This window comes from Podarcis bocagei (assembly GCF_964188305.1).
Source record: "Podarcis bocagei genome assembly, chromosome: 7".
In the NCBI taxonomy this organism is placed as follows: Eukaryota; Metazoa; Chordata; class Lepidosauria; order Squamata; family Lacertidae; genus Podarcis; species Podarcis bocagei.
The window spans coordinates 92,283,084-92,305,970 of NC_138132.1; the positions used below are offsets into that span (position 1 = coordinate 92,283,084).

Below are 22,887 nucleotides of genomic sequence, written 5' to 3' on the forward strand. Positions count from 1 at the left end.
TGGCTTGCCCTGATTGGTTCGCGGTGGCCGCGGCAGGCCAGGCTCCCTCCTCGCGCTCAGGCGGGTTATTGTCTGTCGACTTTCTGAGGCGGCTCTAGCTCGGAATCGGGACCGGTCCTCACAGGGCAGCGACGGAACCATGGTGAGCGGGGAGAAAGACTAAGGACGCGGGGCAGGGGGAAGCGAACCTCGCGGAGAAATAGCTCCGGACCCCCAGGCAGGAAGACCTCGCGGGGTCCCGACTTATTTCCAGCGCCGGCGCCAAGGGAAGGGTGTCGGGGGCGGGGAAGGACCCGAGCAAGTTGCGCTCCCGACTCCTCCTGAGGCTCAGCAAACCTCCGCGTGTCATGGAGCCAAGGACGCGTGAGCTGGAACCCCCGTTGGCTGGTGGGGAAGCGAGGGGTGACGCTGCCGCCTGCCTTTATTTTACGAGGCGCCTTGGAAGCCCCGCCTCCGCCGGGGCCTCTTCCCGCTTCGGAGTGTACCTCGTTCTCTGGGGGTGGTGCTTGTTTTTTTTAAAGGAAGGTGTGAACGCGCGTGAGGCGAGTCTCAGGCGGATACTCTTGGTGGCGGCGGGATCCGAGAGCCGCGCGCAGCAACTTCAAGATTTGGGGATGTGCGCGCTTGGTGGCAGCCCGGGGTCTGCCTTGTGTCACGTGTGAACCCTGGCTCTGGGAGGAATCTTGTGGAGCATGTGCCATCTTCACAAACGGGGCGGCTTCTCCCGACCCAGGCGCGCCCGAGGGCCCTGGCCGTGGGTCACACTGACAGGCAATTGGAGGTGATAGGGGGCAGCTGCCAAGCGGTGCCAGCAGGCCGGCTCGTCACCACCTCCTCGCCTCTCTAAGGCGCATCTGGGAAGAGATTTCCTAGCAACGTAATGCTGTATAAACGTCAGGCGCTCCGGATTTATTTCCTGACGCGGGCTTCAGCTTGAGTCTGACGGGTCCCGCCAGAAGCGGCCCTCGATGTGACAGCCTGGCGCACTGGACCCCCTGCCTGCCGCTTCGGGAAGTGGCCTTTCTGCTCCTCCCCCCTCGCCAAGTCAACGGGGTTGTAGGCGAATGACGTCTGAAGACGTGCTGCCTTCCAGTGCAGCGTGAGCCTATGCGTGTTTACTTAAAAGCAAATCCTACTGATTGCAGGGGACTTAACGCCCATCTGAACCATGTTTAGGGCTGTTTAATTGGCGCTAAGTCCAGTTGGTCTCAGTGGGACTTCATTTTTATAAAGGCTGCAAATGGGCAGTTGACACTTCCCACAGGCTAAAGATTAATTTTAAGTTTCACTGCTGATGTGGTTGCAGTGCTACTTTAAGGTTTTAGTTTTCCAAGCAGGAATTTTTAAAAGTATTTTACTTAATGGTGAGATACCTTCCAGTGAGCAGGTTAATAGGCAAGGAGTTATCACTTCTTGCTTTGGCTGCAAGTGACTTGATCTGTTCTCTTTGTATTCAAAGTTAATGTAAACTGTTAAAGGATACAAGATAATTTATATATTCTTGTAGTTGAATGCCCAGTAGAAAAACATTTTAATCACGGTTATTTGCATAATAAACCTAAGGTAGAGAATGCCCCAGTAAGATGGCACTGAAGTTTGCCTGTCTGGTTTAAAAGCTATGCATGTAGAGCTTAAAAGTTTTTCTGGCAGATCTGGCAATTATTATTCATTCTGCTCAGTTCTTCTATATCAGTTGGAAATAACTTAATATATTTCAATCTTACTTTACAAGTCTGCAGTAATCAAGTTTGATATAGCATTCTAAATTCCAAAGAAATTGCTTGCAGTTTGTTAACTTAGTGTCTGCATGCAGTTAGCATTGTGTCCTTAGAGGAATCTCGCGTAAGATTCTAACTGTTGACTGTTTTTGTCCAATAATATAAATATAATCTTAAGCATAGCTCATAGGGAGCATTGAACTTGGGGCAGTTTGGACTAAACAGGCTTAGTATTGACAGTCTGATCTAAGATCTTATCTTTCTACTTCATCATAAGCTTACCATAGAATACAGAGCTCATCTTTTTTGGTGCAGCTGATGTGACTGGGTAAATAGTTAATTCAGCTGCTGAATATAATGTGACAGGACTGATAATTGGCAAAATTACCAATTTTGGTTTTATAACCCATTGAGCCTGACTTATTACATAATTGGCTTTCATTTTTCTTTAAAAAGCTATAATCTAATAGTAAAGTCAGTCTTTCAGCAAGCTGTAAGATATATTTAAAACATTTTGTACTCTGCCTTTTGATTAAACATGTTTAATACGGCTTAAAAATAAATTAAACAGTTCAATACAGACACTATAAAAATAGTAAAACATTGAGAAGTGAAACCAACACCAGGATTTTAAAAACTAGCAACTTAATAAGGTTTAATCTGGTGATAATTTAGTTCCAGGTAAGCCTGTTAAGATATCCCTTAACGTACACATCCCCTAACACATAGCTTTGCTTGTACAAGACACATTTTGACTCAACAGAAAATTCAAATTTAGTTTTGAGAAGTCTTGGGAAATATAGATATAAAATATACAGCTTATTTTTTAAAAAAATAATGTATGGAGACAAGGGAGCAGCAAGACATTAACTGCAGTTAAAATGCCCAAACAGTTGGCAAGGTTCTCAGTATGTGCAGGTGTTTACATGCAACACCTACCCATATCTGAGGGTTGCACACAAGCGATCGTCAGGAATGAGGAGCCTGCGTCTGTCAGCTCCCATCAGTCTCAGTCAATATGACCAATGATCAGGGAGATGGGAATTGGAGTCCAACAACATCTGGAGGGCAACAAGTTCCTAATCCCCTGGTTTATGCAATATGTGAGCATCTCAGTGCTGTGTCAACAGCTTTTGAATAGCTATTTGCCTCAGGTTGTGAATATGCCCCATTTAAACAAGTGGTTGTTTTGGTGTAGGGTTGTTCGACCTGACACGGAGGTAATCTGAAATGATTATTGAATGAAATACTCTTAAATCACATGTTCATAAGTTTCAGTAGCATTTAAGTGAACACAGTCTAGTTACGGCCATGTAGTTAAAAGGTACTGTATTTACATGAATCTAATGTGCCATCGAATCAATTTTCAAAACCTTGAACCCAGTAAAGTATTTGCTGGTGAATGTAAATGTGCCATCAAATCTTATGCACGCCCTAAATTTTGGAACTTATTTTAGTAAAAAAGTGTGCATAAATACGATAAAATATCTCTGGTATTATCATTTGGCATCTGTACCACTTTTCCTTCTTCAATAAAGTAGATAAAAATAATTTCCTTTGCTAAAAATATATGTGTGTGTTCAGTTAGATTATCTAGCTTGATTGGAGTCTCTTAATTGGCTTATCAGTACGTAACTTGAGTGCTAGGGTCCCAAAACCAAGTCCACATCCATCATTGCTCCTGCTGTGGTACATCACTGGCAGTGTATTTGACATAGACTCTGATTCGTTGTATGTAAAGCTTCACTTGGTCCTGTCACAGCTTTTCTCCTTTGATTACTATCTAGATAAATGGGTCTGGCATGAACATTATTAAGTTAACTCTTGTGTTGGCCATATGTTCTCTTGTTGGCACTAGAGTTTTACATTATAAAATGCCCAGATTATTAACATTCCTTAAAATATAGGGTCAAAACTAAGTCTAAATTATTCACTTTCCTTACCTTATTTAATTCAATGTATAAGTTGCCAAATATTTTCTAGGTGACTGAAGTTCATGAATGGAACTCTACACCCTCTTGGCACTTGTGTGGTCCTCAGAAATGTAATAAAAACCTGGATATTTTATAGTGTAATCCTATGTACGGTGGTACTTCAGGTTACAGACCCGCTAACCCAGAAATATTACCTCAGGTTAAGAACTTTGCTTCAGGATGAGAACAGAAATCGTGTGGCGGCGGCAGGAGGCCCCATTAGCTAAAGTGGTGCTTCAGGATAAGAACAGTTTCAGGTTAAGAACGGACCTCCGGAACGAATTAGGTACTTAACCCGAGGTACCACTGTATTTTTATTCAGAAGTAAGTCTTTAAGTGTTCAGTAGACTTTTTACCTGGGCAAGTGCTTAGGAATGTAGCTATTGGTTCAGCTATTGGGAGACCGCTGCCTCAGGAGAGTGAGGAAAATTCTTAGGGATACCCTGGCCAGCACTTCTTTAATCTCCTACCTTCAGGCAGAAGATACAGAAGTATAGTCAGCCGCACCAACAGGTTAAAAAACAGTTTTTATCCGTGGGCTGTTGGGCTGCTGAATGGAAAAAAATAGTGGTGTAATTGACTTCTGACAAGCACACAGAGCGCAAACAAGATTGAGTGGGGGGGGGGGCTCGTTTAATTTCAGTGCACACAGGTGGTGTAGAGACAATAAAGGTTGTTTATTATTATTATTATTATTATTATTATTATTATTATTATTATTATTATTATTATTGCTTGTGAAAAGAGAGTTTCTAGCTTTCAAGATTCCCAGAAGCTCTTTGTGCAAACTTAATTTGATTTGAGTATTATAGCACACAACTAAAGTCAGCTTGTTTGTGAGCAATATTTTTAATCCTGAAAAGTGTGTATAATCAAAAACATTTAGTTTCAGGATTTGAAACATCCTAGAAAATATGTGAAAAAATACACAAATCAGTGTAGTTTGCATTAAAAAATTCTGATGTCCCAAAGAGACATCTAATTGAGCATGTTTATTTCACTTGCATTTGGTGAACAAAATAAAAAAACTTTGAAACTGCCAGATTTACCTAATAGAATTTGTAGTTGTCAACTATATTTTGTTACTATTCTAATGAATTTATAAAACATAACACTTTCTAGAAAATTTTCCGTCCCACACCACTGAGATGAAAAATGAAAAACTCCATATCGGCCTGTTCACACCTGTGTTTGCAAACCACTTAACAGCTTTACATGTTCCTCCTTATGCATGAGACGATTTGAATGTGCTTCTCTGTGAACTAGGCTTCATGTAGATACAGCCAATAGTTGTCATTCTAATTACAGTAGCACTTCTGGGACTACCTTAATAATGCTGGCCACTGCAAGTTGTATCCATGCATCATCTGTTCACATGAACATGTCTTCATATGAACTTGCATGTAGAAAATAGCTGCTGGTTTATTTTTATTAATATCAGGCATGTATAACATTTTAAATTTGTAGATCACCTCTTACCATTTGGTAAAGGATGGTATAACCCCCCCCCCCAATAAATTAAATAAACTAGGATTGTAGCCCTAATTAGATTTAGTTAAAAAGTATACGGTATTTAAAAGTATGCTTAGAATTGTGGCCCAATAGCTTGTATACGCTACATATTGGCATATTTAAAAGCAATTTAGAGTCTTTTGGTTCTTTTAAATTTCCTTCTTGCACTTGTTTTAACAGAGAATGACCTGAAGAACAAAATTGCATTCTAAATATTCCATCAAGACTGCATGTTTTGAATTTATAGGAGACCTATAATTACATGTTTTACCTCAACAACCATGTATTATCAACAGTGGTGATAAGATAGGATTTTAAAAGCTCTTCTCCTTTCAGCTGACATGTTCAGCAGTAGATCTAGTTCATGTTTTTATTTCTTATTTAGGCTGGAGGCAAGGCTGGCAAGGACAGTGGAAAGGCTAAGGCAAAGGCAGTGTCTCGCTCACAAAGAGCTGGACTTCAGGTAAGTTCATTTATTGTAATAACTATTGCAAATGCCCAAAGAGCTACCAAAGCTTTTGGTTTTTCTATGGAAAAGGTTTTTCTATGGAAAAGGGGGCCAATATATTCCGGCAGCCTCCCAGGTCTTTGCTGCAAAAATATTAACATAGCTGACATATGGCTCTCAGATCTGCAGCTTCTTAAACCTTGCTCCCTTAGAATCATTCCAAACTAAGTTCTATCGCTATCCCTTCTTGTGTGTCTAACATAGCTGTCCGCCTGAAGGTCCGGCAAATCCCTGTTAGCGCTCGGATATGGATTCTGAAGATCCATTATTGGTTAAAACTTATCTTTTTCCCTGTTGGGTTGGCACCCTTAACCCTGCTGGATTTCTACCAATCCAAATGGAAAGCTACACTGCATGAAAAGCTAAGAGGCTTGGGGTTTCCCCCACAGGCCCTGATAGCTGTAGGTTATGAGAAAGCTAGAGCAATAATCCGCCAACGAATTTGGGATGTGGAACTGCAATGCCACGTGAGCAAGATGAATAAACACCCAGTAATAAAAGATAATGGGAGAGGATTTCCCCCAGCAAATTATTTGTCAAAATTACAAATACCTAAATACAGACGGTAATTTACCCTCACTAGATTCAACATGCTGCCATCTGCCTTATTGCAGGGCAGATTCAAGGGTAAACCATACGCTGGACGAGTCTGCCCCTGCGGCTTGATGGAGGTAGAAACTGTCTCTCATGCCTTGTTACGCTGTCATTTTTATGGGGATATACGCTCAGTATTTATTACCCCTGCTTTGCAAAAATCTCCAAATGAATCTGAACTTCAGTGTCTAAAATCCCTGGATCCTGAGATCATGTTAAAGGTAGCCAAATTCTGTGTGATTGCCATAAAACTTAGGGAACAAGCTATGCTATCATAATGATTAAGGCCTTAAATGATAATTTTAGGTTATATGTTAGTGACTAAGTTTTAATTTATATATATTTTTAACTGTATTGTCCCTGTTATACCTAATTGCAAATTCAAATGTATCCCTATCATGTTTTATGACTTCCTTGATATTGTATGTGGGCTAGAACTGGTCTGTGACGGAAATAATAAATTTGTCATTCGAAATAACCATGATGTATACTGTACTAGCAATCTTCAACTAGTCCAGACCCAAGACCCACCTTAGACTCTCAACCAGGAACATGGGACCCACTTTCACAATTTTGTGTTTTAATATTATAAACTGCCTTGTGATCCTTGGATGAAAGGCAGTATTATTATTATTATTATTATTATTATTATTATTATTATTATTAGTTTCATTCTTGATACTTAATAGTGCTAGCGTCTCACCACATACCATGCACCAATCTGCTTCATTTCTCTTTCTGCTTATGCCTTCTTCCACATTTTCTTCTCAGAATTTTTTATACTTTCCTTTTCTCACCTTCTGTATCATTTCACCTCCTATTTCTTCCCTCTCCATCTCATCTCACCTTACCTTGCTTTCTTCCACCTAGTATCATCTTTAATTCAGTTCTGCATGATTCTTGCTCCCTCCTAATATCAACTTGCCTGAAATAAAAATGGATAGGATTTCTGGGAAAGCTTTACTATACTTAGAACCTAATATAGGTGGCAGCTGTTATCTGTTGCCCCTTGGTTGTATGATGAAGTTTGAGGAACCTCCCTAGATTCTCCCACACTGAAGAAACATACAGTTTTAGTTGTAAAGGAAAACAAAAGGGTTCCTGAGAGTTAGCAAAAGTTTTGTCATTTTATAAGTCTTTTAAAAATTCAATTAAATAAAACTAATTTTCATTCCAAATCAACCCTGAAATATTAAAGTTGTAGTCCTGTGCATGCTATTTGAGGTAAGTTCCTTTAAATTAAGTGGGCTTTACTTCTCAGTAGACATGCATATGAGTTGTACATTACTTTAATTAAAATTAACTTGGTTCCTCCTTCCCTGGGGAGCTGAGTCTCCCCTCCCGTTATTGCATTTTTTTTCTGTCACCTTCCACGATTGCCTTTCTTTCCCTCTCTCACAACCACCTGTCTCTCTGCTCTCTCCTTGTGCACATTTCCCTGAAATCAGAAATCAGGGTTGTAAGGCAGTTCCATCTCTTATAAGAGGAGGAAACACAAATCAGACCATCTGCACATTAAGGATTTTCTAGCAGGAGTTACATGATGCCCCCTTACAGTCCATTAACTTTCAGCCTGGATCTTGACACTAGTTCTCTAGTTTCTGACCTATTCAGATTGTTAGGGGCGTGCTGTGTAAGCTTTAGCCTAAAAGACTGTTTCTAGTATTTTTAACACCAGCTAGATGTGTCGTAGAATTGAACATGCTTTGAGTAGCTAAAGAGATATTGTGTTTTCCCCTAATCCTTACTGTAAAGTGCTCTGACTACAACCTTTAGCTATATTCAGTGTAAACTATCTTTCCTAAGTCAAATGAGCTCTTTATTTCCCTTTTGCTGAGATCCGAAATCGAAATCAAACCTTTATTAGGCATTATGCAAATAAAACCGTAAGAAGGAAAATAACATGTAAAAGCCTTGAAATATATATAAAAAGGCAGCAGTTGGCTACAATCATATATATATATATACATATAAAATCAGTGGTTTTCCTTGTTAACCTGCTCCTTGGATTCAAGATGGCGCCTAGGTAAGACGCTCTTATCGGAGCTCAAAGAACTCTTTTAACTAAATGCCCTTTGTTGCTGAGATCCAAAAACTGATAAGGATAGGTCTGGTACATCTTGGATATCTAGAGCATCCTGAAGTCTTGTATTGGCCACACCTGGGTTTTGGTGTGGTGTTTTGCAATACTGTATTATTCAGAGAGAAATCTTTTGACAAGCCCAGTTTTGGCAAATGGTTCATTGAATGCATTTAACTATAAGAGTAACAGATACAAGATAATTATCTTAGTAGCCTTCCAGGTAATATTCCTGCCATGGACATCTGTAGAGTAGAAACCATTAGACACCTGAGTTTTGGCAGACACAGCCTTTAATAATAGCTAGTGATACTGCCATCCATGAGAATCTCTCATCAGAGCTGCTATTTCAGTTCAAAATGTCTTATTGCTCCTGACTAATATGTGGAAATCTTGTTCACTTACCTATAAATCTTGTTAGGAGGAGCAAGACCTAACCCACCAATATCTCATTTGGAGGCCATGGGAACCAATTGAGTCTAGCTTTGTAAAATGCTAAGTGAGCTCTTGGGGGCTGTCATCTTTTTGGTCATTTTTTTGCCTGTTTGTTTAAATCATGTTTTCCCTTCTCCAGCTTGTTTGCCATTTTGACTCTTTTTATAATCCTAAGTTTTTGACTTGTTTGAGGTTTTCCATGTGCTTCCTCTGGCTTTGGCAAATAAGCACCCTTCCCTGTGAGGAAGTTACCATTTTTTCCTGCCTCTTCGACCAGAAGAGGCAACTCTTCTGTCTTGTCTCTTTCTTCTGCCCCCAACTTCCCACTCCTGGCAAAAATCTGTTTTTTTGTTGAGTCATGTGTTTATTTAAGGAGAAGTTAAGCTTCTTGTATTAAGGAAAATAATAGTGTGTCTGATTGGTCAGCTGCAGGGACTTCGTTGTCCTTAGCCTTTGCCAGTTATTTGAATGCTTGCCGAATGAACATTTTTAGAATTTTATTAAATTAAGAATATAATACCATATACACTGTGGAAGCTGTTACACTGCCTTAAGAATAAGACACACAGCATACTTTCTAGTGCTGAAAATTTGTTTTTACATTTATGAATGACCTCATGGAGCTCATTACTGGTTTGCAAGCATTCTCAAGAAGCCTGGTGCCAGGCAGTTTGGCCTGTGAAACCTAGCTTGAACTGCAACACAGACCACATCACTCCCTCCCATTTCCAGTTTAAGATAATGCAGTGCAAGAACTGTGTGTGACTTGGCATTTGATGACCAGTCTGTTAAAAAACAAAACTGCAACTCAAATCCTGACTCTAGTTCTATTAGATGAGGTGCCTGTATTAAATGCACCCTCTCTCTCTCTCTCTGGAAATAGTTCACTGAACCAGATGTCAGAATTAATTACCTTTGGAAGAGCAGTGTTGGCTTTGACCATGTATGCTGAACAGGTCCTTCTGCTTTCAGTTCCCAGTGGGTCGTATCCATAGACACTTGAAGACTCGCACCACAAGCCATGGACGAGTTGGTGCTACTGCTGCTGTGTACAGTGCTGCAATTCTCGAATACCTCACTGCTGAGGTAGGTTCTGAAAATTGATCTTGTTAGACTATGATCTGAATGTAATCAAAGACCCAGATAATAGATTGGTCTGTGGAGCCTGGCAGGAACCTCTAGAGTAGCATAACCTAGCTGCTCCTGCTCTCTTTAAAAACCTGTTTTTAGCTGCCCAGATCAAATAATTCTGCAAGAGCTTTAATGGTTAACATATTCTATTAATTATGTTTTCTCTCTGGCTTAGTTTTTTGCATGGTTGAGTTTGGGGTGAGTATGTGTTTCTGCTAAATCCAGAAAAAAGAATTGCTTTCTTGCCCTACACTTTTAATTTAGTTGTTTACTTTTCATCTAACATATTCCTGAGATGGGGTGGGGGGGATATGACACACATTAGAACACTGTGAGGAATAGGTGTGTGTGTGTGTGTGTGAGAGAGAGAGAGAGAGAGAGAGAGAGAGATAATAAAATGAACTTGTGTGTTTTAGGTAAAGGCAGAATCTGACCCAGAGGTTATTTGCAGTTCTGAACACTTGATACATTTGTATCCTGAATATGAAAGCATACATTTTATGGGGAAAGCTCACTACCTATGGGGGAAAACATGCAGCAAGGGGTGGGGAACCCTTTTCAGCTCAAGAGCAACCTTCTGTGCCAGTGGTGGGTGGGGGCCAGACAAAAGTGTGCTGTGCAAATAATGTAAATTTTACATGCTGAGACACCCTTCTTTATTTAGACAAAAAAGAAGCATTATCAGAATTCAAGGGCATATTCCAGTCAGGCAAAAGCACTTGGGGTATGGCACCAGACCTATGAGGGGTGTGGCCCAGGAAGAATTGCAAGGGGCCAGATCTCTATCTGGAACTGATGCCCCCCACCCCAACTTAAACTGACTTATTTGTTTAGAATACTGGTCCTACTTTATAGCCCCCAAAGGCTCTTGAAGCGGGTAGAAGAAGAAGAGTTTGGATTTGATATCCCGCTTTATCACTACCCAAAGGAGTCTCAAAGCGGCTAACATTCTCCTTTCCCTTCCTCCCCCACAACAAACACTCTGTGAGGTGAGTGGGGCTGAGAGACTTCAGAGAAGTGTGACTGGCCCAAGGTCACCCAGCAGCTGCATGTGGAGGAGCGGGGAAGCGAACCCGGTTCACCAGATTACGAGTCCACCGCTCTTAACCACTACACCACACTGACTCTCACTGGGTACTGAATTATGTGGAGTCATAAGCATAGAATTGTAGGGTTGGAAGGTACCATGAGGGTCATCTAGTCCAACCCCTTGCAGTGAAGGAATCTTTTGCCCAATGTGGCTCAAGCAGCACTGCTGCTCTCATCCTGGACCTTCCCTGATCAAGAAGAGAAATAGTTCCCACCAAACTCATCTGAGGCAAGGGAGTAGGGCTGAGCCTGCTGGATCATCTTCAAGGAATAGTAGTAGATGGTCATTTTTTGAAAAAGAAAAATAAAATTTAGTTTTAGGTACCTGGGCTTTTGCCTTGAATCTACTAAAGAAGATTCCACCTAAACATTAGGAAGAACTTCCTGACAGTAAGAGCTGTTCGACAGTGGAATTTGCTGCCAAGGAGTGTGGTGGAGTCTCCTACTTTGGAGGTCTTTAAGCAGAGGCTTGACAACCATATGTCAGGAGTGCTCTGATGGTGTTTCCTGCTTGGCAGGGGGTTGGACTCGATGGCCCTTGTGGTCTCTTCCAACTCTATGATTCTATGATTCTATGATTCTATGAAATGTATGAAAAAGAAGTAGTCTGTTGCAGTTTGTAACTTAGTTTTGAGTATTTTCAGTATTTCACTGTTCAGTATTTTCCTAGGAGGCTGGCATACAAAGCTCTGTTTCTTCCAACAGGTTTTGGAATTGGCAGGTAATGCCTCCAAGGATCTCAAGGTAAAACGTATCACTCCTCGTCATTTGCAGCTTGCTATTCGTGGTGATGAGGAATTGGATTCCCTTATTAAAGCTACCATTGCTGGTGGAGGTATGTAGTATTAGAGCTTCTGGAAAGCTTGGATATGAAAAGTATATTTGGAGACAGGGTGGCTGAACTTAAATGTATCCCTTTAAGTACTCTGCAGGATATTATAGATAAGCAGTTTGCCAAGTGATAAGTAGAATCGTGATATGCTTCTTACTGGATTTCTGATTATGCCAGGGTGTTTGGAAAACTGCTTATTTTGCTTGGCAGAATGTTACACAGTTGATTTACGTTGTAGTTGCATGTACTGCCATGGCAAGTTCTTACCACTGTATGAACCAAATGGGTACTTATCAGTATAGTTTTTAGTTCACTGACTTAGTAGTAGCTTTGATAGTGATGGGTTCTTGTATTTCATCCTGACTACTGTACTAGGTGAATCTGGTATAGAGTAGGTCTCCTGTAAACTGTGTTTTGCACCATCTGTTTTTTGTTTTGTTTTTTTGTTTTGTTTGTTTTTTTGGTGAGCATTCTAAGTACTCCTCCCCAATCATTTATAACTCTTTAATTGAGGCTCCAAACCAGGCCAGGGAATACAGTTCTGCTTCTCAGTATGTCCCAGTAAATCTTCACATCCACCTTGGTAACATGAGGGAACCTAACCTGAAGAACACAATCCAGATTATTCCCTCCTTCTCCCCACCCCAGAGTATAGTAACTCTGTATGGCACCATTTAGTTGTTTTTGTAACAAGAAAATTAGGCTTTGAGTCAACATTTGATCTAATACAGCTACATAGCTGCATCCCAGTTCTCCTCTTAGTGTGTTCAAGTGGATTTTTATTGAAGGGTTTGGTAAGCATAGTTCTAACAGAGTTAGCAAAATATGTTATTTGAGAATGTATTGATATGAGTGCTAAACTATTGTGTATTCTTCAGTTCTAATCCATTATTCTCTTTACAGGTGTAATTCCTCACATCCACAAGTCTCTGATTGGAAAGAAGGGGCAGCAGAAAACTGCATAGAGAGGAGTTTTAAACAGCCCTCTTCCTCCCTGTCATTGTACTGTAACTGGGACAGAAGAAATATGGGGATATGTGGAATTTTTTTAAAAAAATAGTTAAATGGAAGAGCATAGACAATTGACTGTAGACTTAAAACATTTGTATGTTCTTTAGATTCAAAGTTTGACACAAAAGTACCTTGTTACGTGGCAGCAATTTGTGTGTTGATTGGCTAGGTTTCTCCCATGTGTTTTATACAAAAATGGAACTGATAAAACCATTTTTTACAAAACTTGTTCTTGTGTATCATTCTGGGGTAAAAGGGTCATTGCAGCAAAAAGATCAGTGCCCTAATATCCTATTAGAGATTTTAAAATAAAATAAAATCTTTCCAAATTATAGACTTTAATGGTGGCCGTGTTCATAGTTAACTTCTGTGTTCTCTAGCTGATTGATTGTTGTTGATCTAATACAGCTCCCACAATTATCTAAGTCCAGCATTTAATTTAAACTTAGTAGAATATACAGTGGTGCCTCGCAAGACGAAATTAATTCATTCTGCGAGTTTTTTCGTCTTGCGAATTTTCCGTCTTGCGAAGCACGGTCAAGTCGCAACTGCACCTCTTCAAGCGGTTTTAAGAAAAAGGAAACAAACTTGCAAGACGTTTTCGTCTTGCGAAGCAAGCCCATAGGGAAATTTGTCTTGCGAAGCAACTCAAAAAACGAAAAACTCTTTCGTCTTGCGAGTTTTTCGTTTTCCGAGGCATTCATCTTGCGAGGTACCACTGTACAGAGTTTAATGCAACTGAGGCTGCTAAAGCTCTCCCCCCCCGGCCCAGGATAGAAGTACTGTCTGAACATGTGAACGGTGTGATAATGGGAAAGGTGTGGGGATGTGTATACTAGGAAGAAGCCAAAATGCATCTTTTCTGCCCTCAGCTGGTGAACTGCCCATGGGTTAGTTGCCTTGCGCTGAATTATACTGTATCCTTGAGCTAGCACAATCACTTGCTTCAGTGTCAATGCCTTCTTGTGCTATAATGTACAAAATTTTCTGTAACACGGTGCTAAACCGGCAGCGCTGCCATGCTTTTATTAGCAACCTTGTCAGTGTGTGATTTGAGCCCTTTGTGTAGTAGTTCTTGGGCTGGCTGTGCATAAGAGTAAGGTTGGAGAACTAATAAACTACTGTAATGTTTTTAAGCTCTTGTTAGGACTGCTTCATACAGTGCAATTTCAGGCAATATGGTGACAAATAATAACTGGAAGGTCTCCAATCCTATTCTTGTGTATTTGCTTGAGTGCCTTCCAGGTTCTTGGCATGCCCTGGGATTATTGTTTCAGATTGGGACAGACATTCACACTCACTCTGACATATATATATATATGTGTTGTAACCTTTAAGCTAGGGCATTGTAGGAAATGAATGAGGTTCAATTATTCTCAGTTATATAGGACTCTGATTGTTTATCTATTCCTGTTAGTGATGTGCATGGCTTTCATGAACTTCTGTCCATTGCATCCTGTTCTTTTTTTAAACAATTGTCAAATTGCTGGATAAGGCAAATAATGGTTTGGGTGGGTGATACATAGGGCAAGGCTGTCCCTGGTTACTAGGCACCATGGCTGTGCTCTGCCTCCATAGCCAGAGATAGTCAAGCTTCTAAATCCCGCTTGCTGGAAGCTGCAGGAGGCGGGGAGTGTTCCTGTACTTGTGTCCTGCTTGAAGATACCCTCCAGGCGTCTGGATGGCCACTTAGAGCAGGATGCTGGGCTGGAGGGGCTACTGGCCTGGTGCAGCAGGTTCTTGCATTCTTCTGCAGTTGTTCATATGAATATTAGATTGGGAGTTTTGGTCATTAGTAATATGGATGGATGTTGGACAAACAAAGCCTAGTTTATTTTAGCATGCATGTGCCAACAAAAGAAGCCAGTGAATTGGACCTGGTTTTATTTCAGTTGCCCCTTTGCTAGAAGCTGTGCCATAATAGAGTAAGCACAATGGTAGAGGAAAGAAAATAAAGTGGTGCAGCACACTTGGTACTGAAGGCTGTAACTGGGCCAGCTAGCTACATGCAAGTGACATCCTTGGTACTCTTGGCCTACCCTAAGCATCACTGTATATTTGACACTTCTCTATATTCCCTCATTGAGCATGCTCATTCTCTCTTGACAGATTATATCTTGTCAGTGAATGCATTTCTGTTAGAAAGGACTTTTTCTAAGCAGATAGAGGAGGAAGGAAGACTTATGTATGTGAATCAATGAGAGGAGAGTGGATTGAAATGAAAATTGCCCTTTATTCTAATTGATGGGCTGACTATAAGGACTTGATATATTTATAATAGATTCAAGATATCCAAATGGGTGTATCAGACTTATCTGTCCTGTATTCAGTTACACAAGTCAGATCTTGCGGAGTACAGTACTGTACTTCAGGAACTCTTGTCTTTGGAACTGCTGCCCTATGTTGAACAGAAAAGGAATTACTTGGCTTTCAGGTGTTGGGCATTAAGTGGATGGAACAAAAGTTCCTGCAGCTGGTTGTGTTGTGTGGGAATATTGGAGAGGCAGTAAACGCTGAGAACAGATGGCTTTTCACCCTTTTTCACACAATTGCTGGGAATAGACACCAAACAAGATGTGGATTATATTTTGGTCTGCAATTCCCACTAGCCTCAGCCAGCAGGGCTAGCGGTGAGGGATAATAGGAGTTGTAGTTCAAAGCATCTGGAGGGCACCAGCTTGGGGAAGGCTGGCCTAGAATATAGCATTTCCTGGGCACACAGCTGCAGAGGATATAGCTCCACTTGCTGTGAATTTTTTTTGTCAAAGCTCTCTTTCCAGTCTCCAGTGTGAAAGCTACTTCTGTTGTACTGTTTTCCTCTAAACATGTGTACCACTGAGCAAAGCCCATATTGATAGAGCTCTTTTCCCAGCCCAGTCAAAAGAAGAGAGTACAGACCTCTACCACAAAAAACTTTTTCTAAACATCTGGAGGCCATTCTCTGATTTTTCTCTGTCCCAACAGAGCACCCCTGTAAGCCCCAAAGCAGAACTTAGCACCAGTTGAACGTTTGACCCACCATGGCAAAGAAGTTCTCGTTGTGCTCACTGAAGTAGGTGCAGAGTTGCTCAAGCAGTGCTTCATCAACAGTGGGATGAGGTCGTCCTTTGGATTGGTCTAGGCAGTGCTGATACCCCTTTGCTTGTAGGCAGTAGAAGCCCTTGGTCTGGTTGAAGTAAAAGTTGTCTGGGCCAAGGTAAGGCTCCAGTCCCAAGAAGTGCTCTACGTGGCGCATCTCTGAGAGAGGCTCCCGGATCAGGGTGCCTCCATCCACCACGTGAATCTGTGACCGGGGAAAGAACTCCAGCCACCGAGCCAGGTGTAAGGCATACAGGCTGCGCTGCATGGCTTTGTACCGGGTGTTAAGTTCCTGGCCCTGCCTCAAGAGAATCTGCTCTAGAGCTTGGTAGGGCTTGTGCCGTGCCTTGCGGTTGTGAAGGATTTGTGTGTAATCAGACACCAACCTTTCCACAGGGTCCCGTACAATCAGCAGGAGCTTCATTGAGTTGTCCATAGCATGGATCCTTTCCGGGGCTTTGAGAGACGAAAAATAGCCTGGTGTCTTTTCCACAGTGATTTGAGTGGGGTGTGAAAAAGGCATCTGCTGACTGTACCAACCAAGTCCTTTGCGGTAATTCTCCTCCACATTGAAGAAATGCACCTCGGAATGGGCAGCTGCCACCTGGGGATGCAGACTCAGCATCTCCAGCAGGGCCCGTGTGCCTCCTTTCCGCACTCCAATAATTATGCTTTGGGGCAGTCGTTGCTTCCAATCTTCACTTGAAATCTGAGTGTTGTTTCTTTTCCATGGGGCTTTCCAACCCCAGGGGATCTTTGTTTCCTCCTCCGTGTTGATGCCACACATCTTCAGAAGCAGGAGCAGTAAGCAGGCTCTAGCCATCTCTAAGTCCGCTGCGTGAACGTGTGCTGAGGAAAATTGTGTGTTGTTTTCCCTATCTGAGCTATTCCATCTCCAGGCTTATTAACTGGGATTTCACTGCATGCAGGCAGGCAGTTGTGCTCTTACCTAGGCATCTTCTGTCTTCACAATGGCCTCTGCTTTTGTTCTAGTTCTGGATTCCGCTGCCAGGAGCTTCCTGCAATGTGGATCTCCAAAAGCACTTCAACAAAAGGTGATTTGCTTACGAACAGCCTAGCTCAGGGAAGTTGCTGCCACCTGAGAAAATGAGAATATCATTGTGGGTGGCTCAAAAGGTGCTGAGCAAAGCAAAACATAACAGGCCTTGTTTGGAAACTTTCATAATTTAAGCACACACACACACACACATGTGACTGAATAAAATCCAGGTACCCATTAGCCACTTCTTCCTAAAATGGGTTTGTATCTAGTCCCTGGTAGGTACCATCTTTTTCTAATGGAAGAGGAGGGACACAGTTTGGCAGGTGGGACACAATATGGAAGGTTACAAATGTTAGTAAGGAGGGAGTAGCCAGCTGCGGTTTATTTAAATGCATTTAACCTACAAATAAGCCTGCTCCACCAGATTAAGGTTTCAGTGTTGCTTCCAGTGCCCCACTACTGGGGCTTGAAGGCAACACGGTCTTCTTCTGTTTCTATCCAGCATTCAGGGTTTGGCTGCCTCTGAAGATGGGAGTCCTAATTAGCAGTTGTGGCTCATAGCTGTTGATAGTGGCTTCTCGCTTAGGAATGTGCCTAATCCCCTAAAAGCCATCTAAGCTAGTGGCCATTCTACATCTTATGTCTACAAATTATGTGTTCAGTAAAATAAAATGCCATGCTGGTAGCAAGCATGAACTACCAGAAAGTTGGGGAGAATATCCTGTGCCCAGGTTTTTATTTATTTTTTCTTCCATTGAGATAGAGCCCAGATTTTGACATTTACAGCTGGCCCCCCAAAATCATTGGCACACTGCAGCTGTCAGATATGCACAAAAGTCACAATCCAGAGAATCATGCACGTGAAAATTGGCACCGTGCATAATGGAGGGCGTTGCAAAACCAATGCATGCATCTACTGGGACAGCTGTATTTGCATGCTTATTTGTATCTTTATACAACCAGTACAGTAAGTCACACCAAATCACCCAAGTCTTGCACTTTTCATACCCTGTCATATGTTTGAATTGCAGCTGTGGTGCATTTATGGCACAGACTTGTTATGCTGGAATTGCCCACAGTTTTCTCTGTCTTCGGCACCCCTCAGTCAGATGAGTATACAGAGCACAGAGATGTGCACTTTTTGGGGTCTGGATGCAGAACCCAGCAGGGCTGGCTAACTGGAGGAGAGTAAACTGCTGCTATGGCACACGTAATTAAGTATATACCAGAGAGCGGGATGCCTGAGAATTTCAATATTATTTTGAATGAAATGAAAAGCAGGTCTTGTTGGTGTTTATCCATGAGAAGAAAAAGCAGATCTGAGTGTGTGCAGGCTCTGTAAAAGAGGCTGTTTCTCTTGGGGTGGAGTGTCTCTTTTCTGCACAAGCACTTGTCCCTTATCACAGCCCTGGGTTTCTATGCCCAAAGCCCCATATCATGGTTAGATGACCTGCACCTCAGTGCTAAAATTCTGCAGTCTACAAATTAAACAATTTTGCACAATTTCTCTTATTTTGCATGTGCTGCATAGTAATGTAAAACAGCTTGAACATGTTTATTTCTGATACGTTGTGAGGAAGGGAGGTAGCCTAAACCCTTGGAAATCTCGCAAGGGGCCTTTCTGGCTCCTGAACTTGGACTAGGCATTGTGCACGTTTCTCCCAGATCTTTGCTATGGCCAGGCCTAGAAACTAGAGTCACCATCCAAGCCAAAGTTTTAGCACCATTCAGGGTCATGCTGCTTGGAAGTCTGAGCTAAAAAACTTTTAAGTCAGAAGTGAGACATGGTTCGGGGTGGGGGGTTCCCCTGGTGGGTTTTCTGCTTAAAATCTCCCCTGCCCTGCAAAAATTAAAAAAATAAAAAATCACCCTAGAATGAGGAAGTCTATAGGTGCCTATGACTTTTCCTTAAGCAGCTGGGGTGGGAGGGTGTGTGTGCTCATTACCACATGAACTTTCCACCTTTTAGACAATTGCGCTCTGGTTTCATTTTTTAAAATAAATTTTAAATTCTGTCTTTGTGAAGGATGGCAGAATATGTAGTTAGTTAGTTGGCTGAGGAAACCCACCCAGATGGGTGGTGTATAAATATTATTATTAGTTAGTTTAGTTAGACAATTAATGCATGCATACATGCCTGCTTCATATGACCATGGTTGATCTTTGACCATCCTCTTGAATTATATAGAGGAGTCATGCCTATAACTCAAAAGGTACTTATCTTGAGTTGGTTTAAATGCAAACAGATTTTCAGGATGCTGAATTCTGGGAGAGGGAGCTGCTGTTGCATGGAATTGTAGCTCGCAGGCACCCCTTGCTGGTTTCTAGGCAAAGGGGAATCTCTGCTGATCTCCACCAATCCTATTTATCTCCCTAGTTTTGAACCTTTGCTTGGTCTGAAGTTCTTTGGGTGACTGTCAGTCATATTCAGCCTTGTCTACCTCACAAGAGTGCTGGGAACATGGAGGAAGGGAAGGTCTTCTATTACACCATGACTACAAACACACACACATCCTAGGCAGGTGTGTACTGAGCTGATTGTGGAGATAATGGACCTGCCTTCTCCCCAACTCATAAGAATGTTTCAGCTCTCCTTCCTCCTAAATGAGACTCAGGAGGCTGGAACTCAGGATTCTTGGTGTGTGCATCTGTCTAAATTCCTCTCCAGGGCCTGACGTGGCGTCACTTGGTGCCATACTGCTGCTCTAAACAGTTTGATGAACTCTCCTGGAAGACTCCAGGGGCAACTCCAGTTTCCTGCACACATTTAACTGAGCTCTGGCAAATTTCGCACTGCGGCTGCCAAGTGGCTGCTTCCTGGGGCTCTTGCAAGTGAAGGCAAGATTACTGCCTGCTGCTAATCAATGGGTGCAAATGGCTGTGCTCATACACTGTGCTCATACAGTTCAATGCATGTCAACAGGTCTTTTGCAGGAGGCCAGATCTGAATCCTACTCTGTTGCACTCAGCCCACACCCCATCTTTCCTGCCTGACATGGTTGCCTCACCTTGCTTAAAAGGAGGACTGTGGGTTTCATAGAATCATAGAGTTGGAAGAGACCACAAGGGCCATCGAGTCCAACCCCCTGCCAAGCAGGAAACACCATCAGAGCACTCCTGACATATGGTTGTCAAGCCTCTGCTTAAAGACCTCCAAAGTAGGAGACTCCACCACACTCCTTGGCAGCAAATTCCACTGTCAAACAGCTCTTACTGTCAGGAAGTTCTTCCTAATGTTTAGGTGGAATCTTCTTTCTTGTAGTTTGGATCCATTGCTCCGTGTCCGCTTCTCTGGAGCAGCAGAAAACAACCTTTCTCCCTCCTCTATATGACATCCTTTTATATAGTTGAACATGGCTATCATATCACCCCTTAACCTTCTCTTCTCCAGGCTAAACATGCCCAGCTCCCTTAGCCGTTCCTCATAAGGCATCGTTTTCAGGCCTTTGACCATTTTGGTTGCCCTCCTCTGGACACGTTCCAGTTTGTCAGTGTCCTTCTTGAACTGTGGTGCCCAGAAGTGGACACAGTACTCCAGGTGAGGTCTGACCAGAGCAGAATACAGTGGCACTATTACTTCCCTTGATCTAGATGCTATACTCCTATTGATGCAGCCCAGAATTGCATTGGCTTTTTTAGCTGCCGCGTCACACTGTTGGCTCATGTCAAGTTTGTGGTCGACCAACACTCCTAGATCCTTTTCACATGTACTGCTCTCAAGCCAGGTGTCACCCATCTTGTATTTGTGCCTCTCATTTTTTTTATTTATTTTTTTGCCCAAGTGCAATACTTTACATTTCTCCCTGTTAAAGTTCATCTTGTTTGTTTTGGCCCAGTTCTCTAATCTGTCAAGATCGTTTTGAAGTGTGATCCTGTCCTCTGGGGTGTTAGCCACCCCTCCCAGTTTGGTGTCATCTGCAAATTTGATCAGGATGCCCTTGAGTCCATCATCCAAGTCGTCGATAAAGATGTTGAATAAGACCGGGCCCAAGACAGAACCCTGTGGCACCCCACTAGTCACTCTTCTCCAGGATGAAGAGGAACCATTGATGAGCACCCTTTGGGTTCGGTCAGTCAGCCAGTTACAAATCCGCTGAGTGGTAGCATAGTCAAGACTGCATTTTACCAGATTCTTTACAAGAATATCATGGGGCACCTTGTCAAATGCCTTGCTGAAATCAAGGTAGGCTACATCCACTGCGTTCCCTTCATCTACCAGGCTTGTAATTCTGTCAAAAAACGTCTGACATGACTTATTTTTCAGAAATCCATGCTGACTATTGGTGATCACGGCATTCCTTTCTAGGTGCTCACAGACTGTTTGCTTAATGATCTGCTCCAGAATCTTCCCTGGTATTGATGTCAGACTGACTGGGCGGTAATTATTTGGGTCCTCTCTTTTCCCCTTTTTGAAAATAGGGACAACATTTGCCTTCCTCCAGTCTGCCGGGACTTCGCCTGTTCTCCAGGAATTCTCAAAGATGTCTGCCAGTGGTTCTGAGATCACATCTGCCAGTTCTTTTAATACTCTTGGATGCAGTTCATCTGGCCCTGGAGACTTGAATACATCTAAACTAGCCAAGTATTCTTGTACTATCTCCTTAGTTATTCTGGGCTGTGTTTCCTCTGCTGAATCATTTGCTCCAAATTCTTCAGGTCGGGCATTGTTTTCTTTATCGGAGAAGACTGAGGCAAAGAAGGCATTGAGGAGTTCAGCCCTTTCTGTGTCCCCTGTTTGCATTTCACCATCTTCTCCTCTGAATGACCCCACTGTTTCTTTGTTCTTCCTTTTGCTACGAACATACCCATAAAAGCCTTTTTTGTTGCTTTTAACCTCTCTAGCAAGCCTGAGTTCATTCTGTGCTTTAGCTTTTCTGACTTTGTGTCTACACGTGCTGGCTATTTGTTTGAATCATAGAATCATAGAATCATAGAGTTGGAAGAGACCACAAGACCTCCAAAGTAGGAGACTCCACCACACTCCTTGGCAGCAAATTCCACTGTCGAACAGCTCTAACTGTCAGGAAGTTCTTCCTAATGTTTAGGTGGAATCTTCTTTCTTGTAGTTTGGATCCATTGCTCCGTGTCCGCTTCTCTGGAGCAGCAGAGTTTGAATTCCTCTTTGGTGTTTTCCCCAATTTCCATTTTTTGTACACATCCTTTTTTAATCTTAACTCAGTTAAAAGTTCTTTAGATAGCCACCCTGGCTTTTTTAGGCACCTTCCATGTTTCCGTCTCATTGGTATTGCCTGAAGTTGTGCTTTTACTACCTCCCTCTTAACAAACTCCCAGCCATCATGAACTCCCTTTCCTTTTAGTATTACTGTCCATGGGATCTCACCCAGCACTTCCCTAAGTTTTATGAAATCGGCTTTCTTAAAGTCAAGAAATTGAGTCCTAGTATGCTTGGCTGCTCCTTTCCGCTGTATAGTAAACTTCAGAAGAGCATGATCACTCGCGCCTAATGATCCTTCCACTTCTACCCCACTAACCAGGTCATCAAGATTGGTTTGGATTTGGATTTGATATCCCGCCTTTCACTCCCTTTAAGGAGTCTCAAAGCGGCTAACATTCTCCTTTCCCTTCCTCCCCCACAACAAACACTCTGTGAGGTGAGTGGGGCTGAGAGACTTCAAAGAAGTGTGACTGGCCCAAGGTCACCCAGCAGCTGCATGTGGAGGAGCGGAGATGCGAACCCGGTTCCCCAGATTAGGAGACTACCGCTCTTAACCACTACACCACACTGGTTAGGACCAGATCTAAAATGGCTGTTCCTCTTGTTGCTTCTCCCACTTTCTGGACAATGAAGTTGTCTGCAAGGCCAGTGAGGAATCTGTTTGACCTTATGCTCTTGACTGAGTTTGACATCCAACAAATATCCGGGTAATTGAAGTCCCCCATTACTACTATCTCCCTTCCTTTT

At 42.4% G+C, this 22,887-nt stretch overlaps 2 protein-coding genes across 4 annotated transcripts in view; one reads left to right on the forward strand and one right to left on the reverse strand.

Moving 5' to 3' along the window:
* H2AZ2 (H2A.Z variant histone 2) lies at positions 1–13,108 on the forward strand. Its single transcript, XM_081201059.1, has 5 exons — positions 1–142; positions 5,589–5,666; positions 9,793–9,906; positions 11,746–11,875; positions 12,776–13,108. Exons 1-5 carry the CDS (start codon positions 140–142, stop codon positions 12,835–12,837), a joined length of 387 nt encoding a protein of 128 aa, XP_081057185.1. The 5' UTR covers positions 1–139; the 3' UTR covers positions 12,838–13,108.
* Positions 5,746–22,887, reverse strand: part of LOC308590780 (heparan sulfate glucosamine 3-O-sulfotransferase 1-like) — a 23,215-nt gene continuing 6,073 nt past the window's right edge. For 2 of the 3 annotated variants that reach the window (XM_081201018.1, XM_081201019.1), the window contains one exon: positions 14,148–17,060. In XM_081201018.1, the coding sequence (XP_081057144.1) occupies positions 15,876–16,784 (909 nt within the window). In that variant the 5' untranslated portion in view covers positions 16,785–17,060 and the 3' untranslated portion in view covers positions 14,148–15,875. Of the gene's footprint in view, positions 7,231–14,147; positions 17,061–22,887 lie in introns of those variants that run through there. The other variant, XM_081201020.1, reaches the window with a different exon arrangement.

What these genes read in the sequence shown, in the direction of transcription:
- H2AZ2 (XM_081201059.1), top strand. An exon ending in CACAAAGAGCTGGACTTCAG is followed by an intron (nt 5,667 to 9,792) that starts GTAAGTTCATTT and finishes TTCTGCTTTCAG; the next exon opens with TTCCCAGTGGGTCGTATCCA. An exon ending in AGCTACCATTGCTGGTGGAG is followed by an intron (nt 11,876 to 12,775) that starts GTATGTAGTATT and finishes TTCTCTTTACAG; the next exon opens with GTGTAATTCCTCACATCCAC.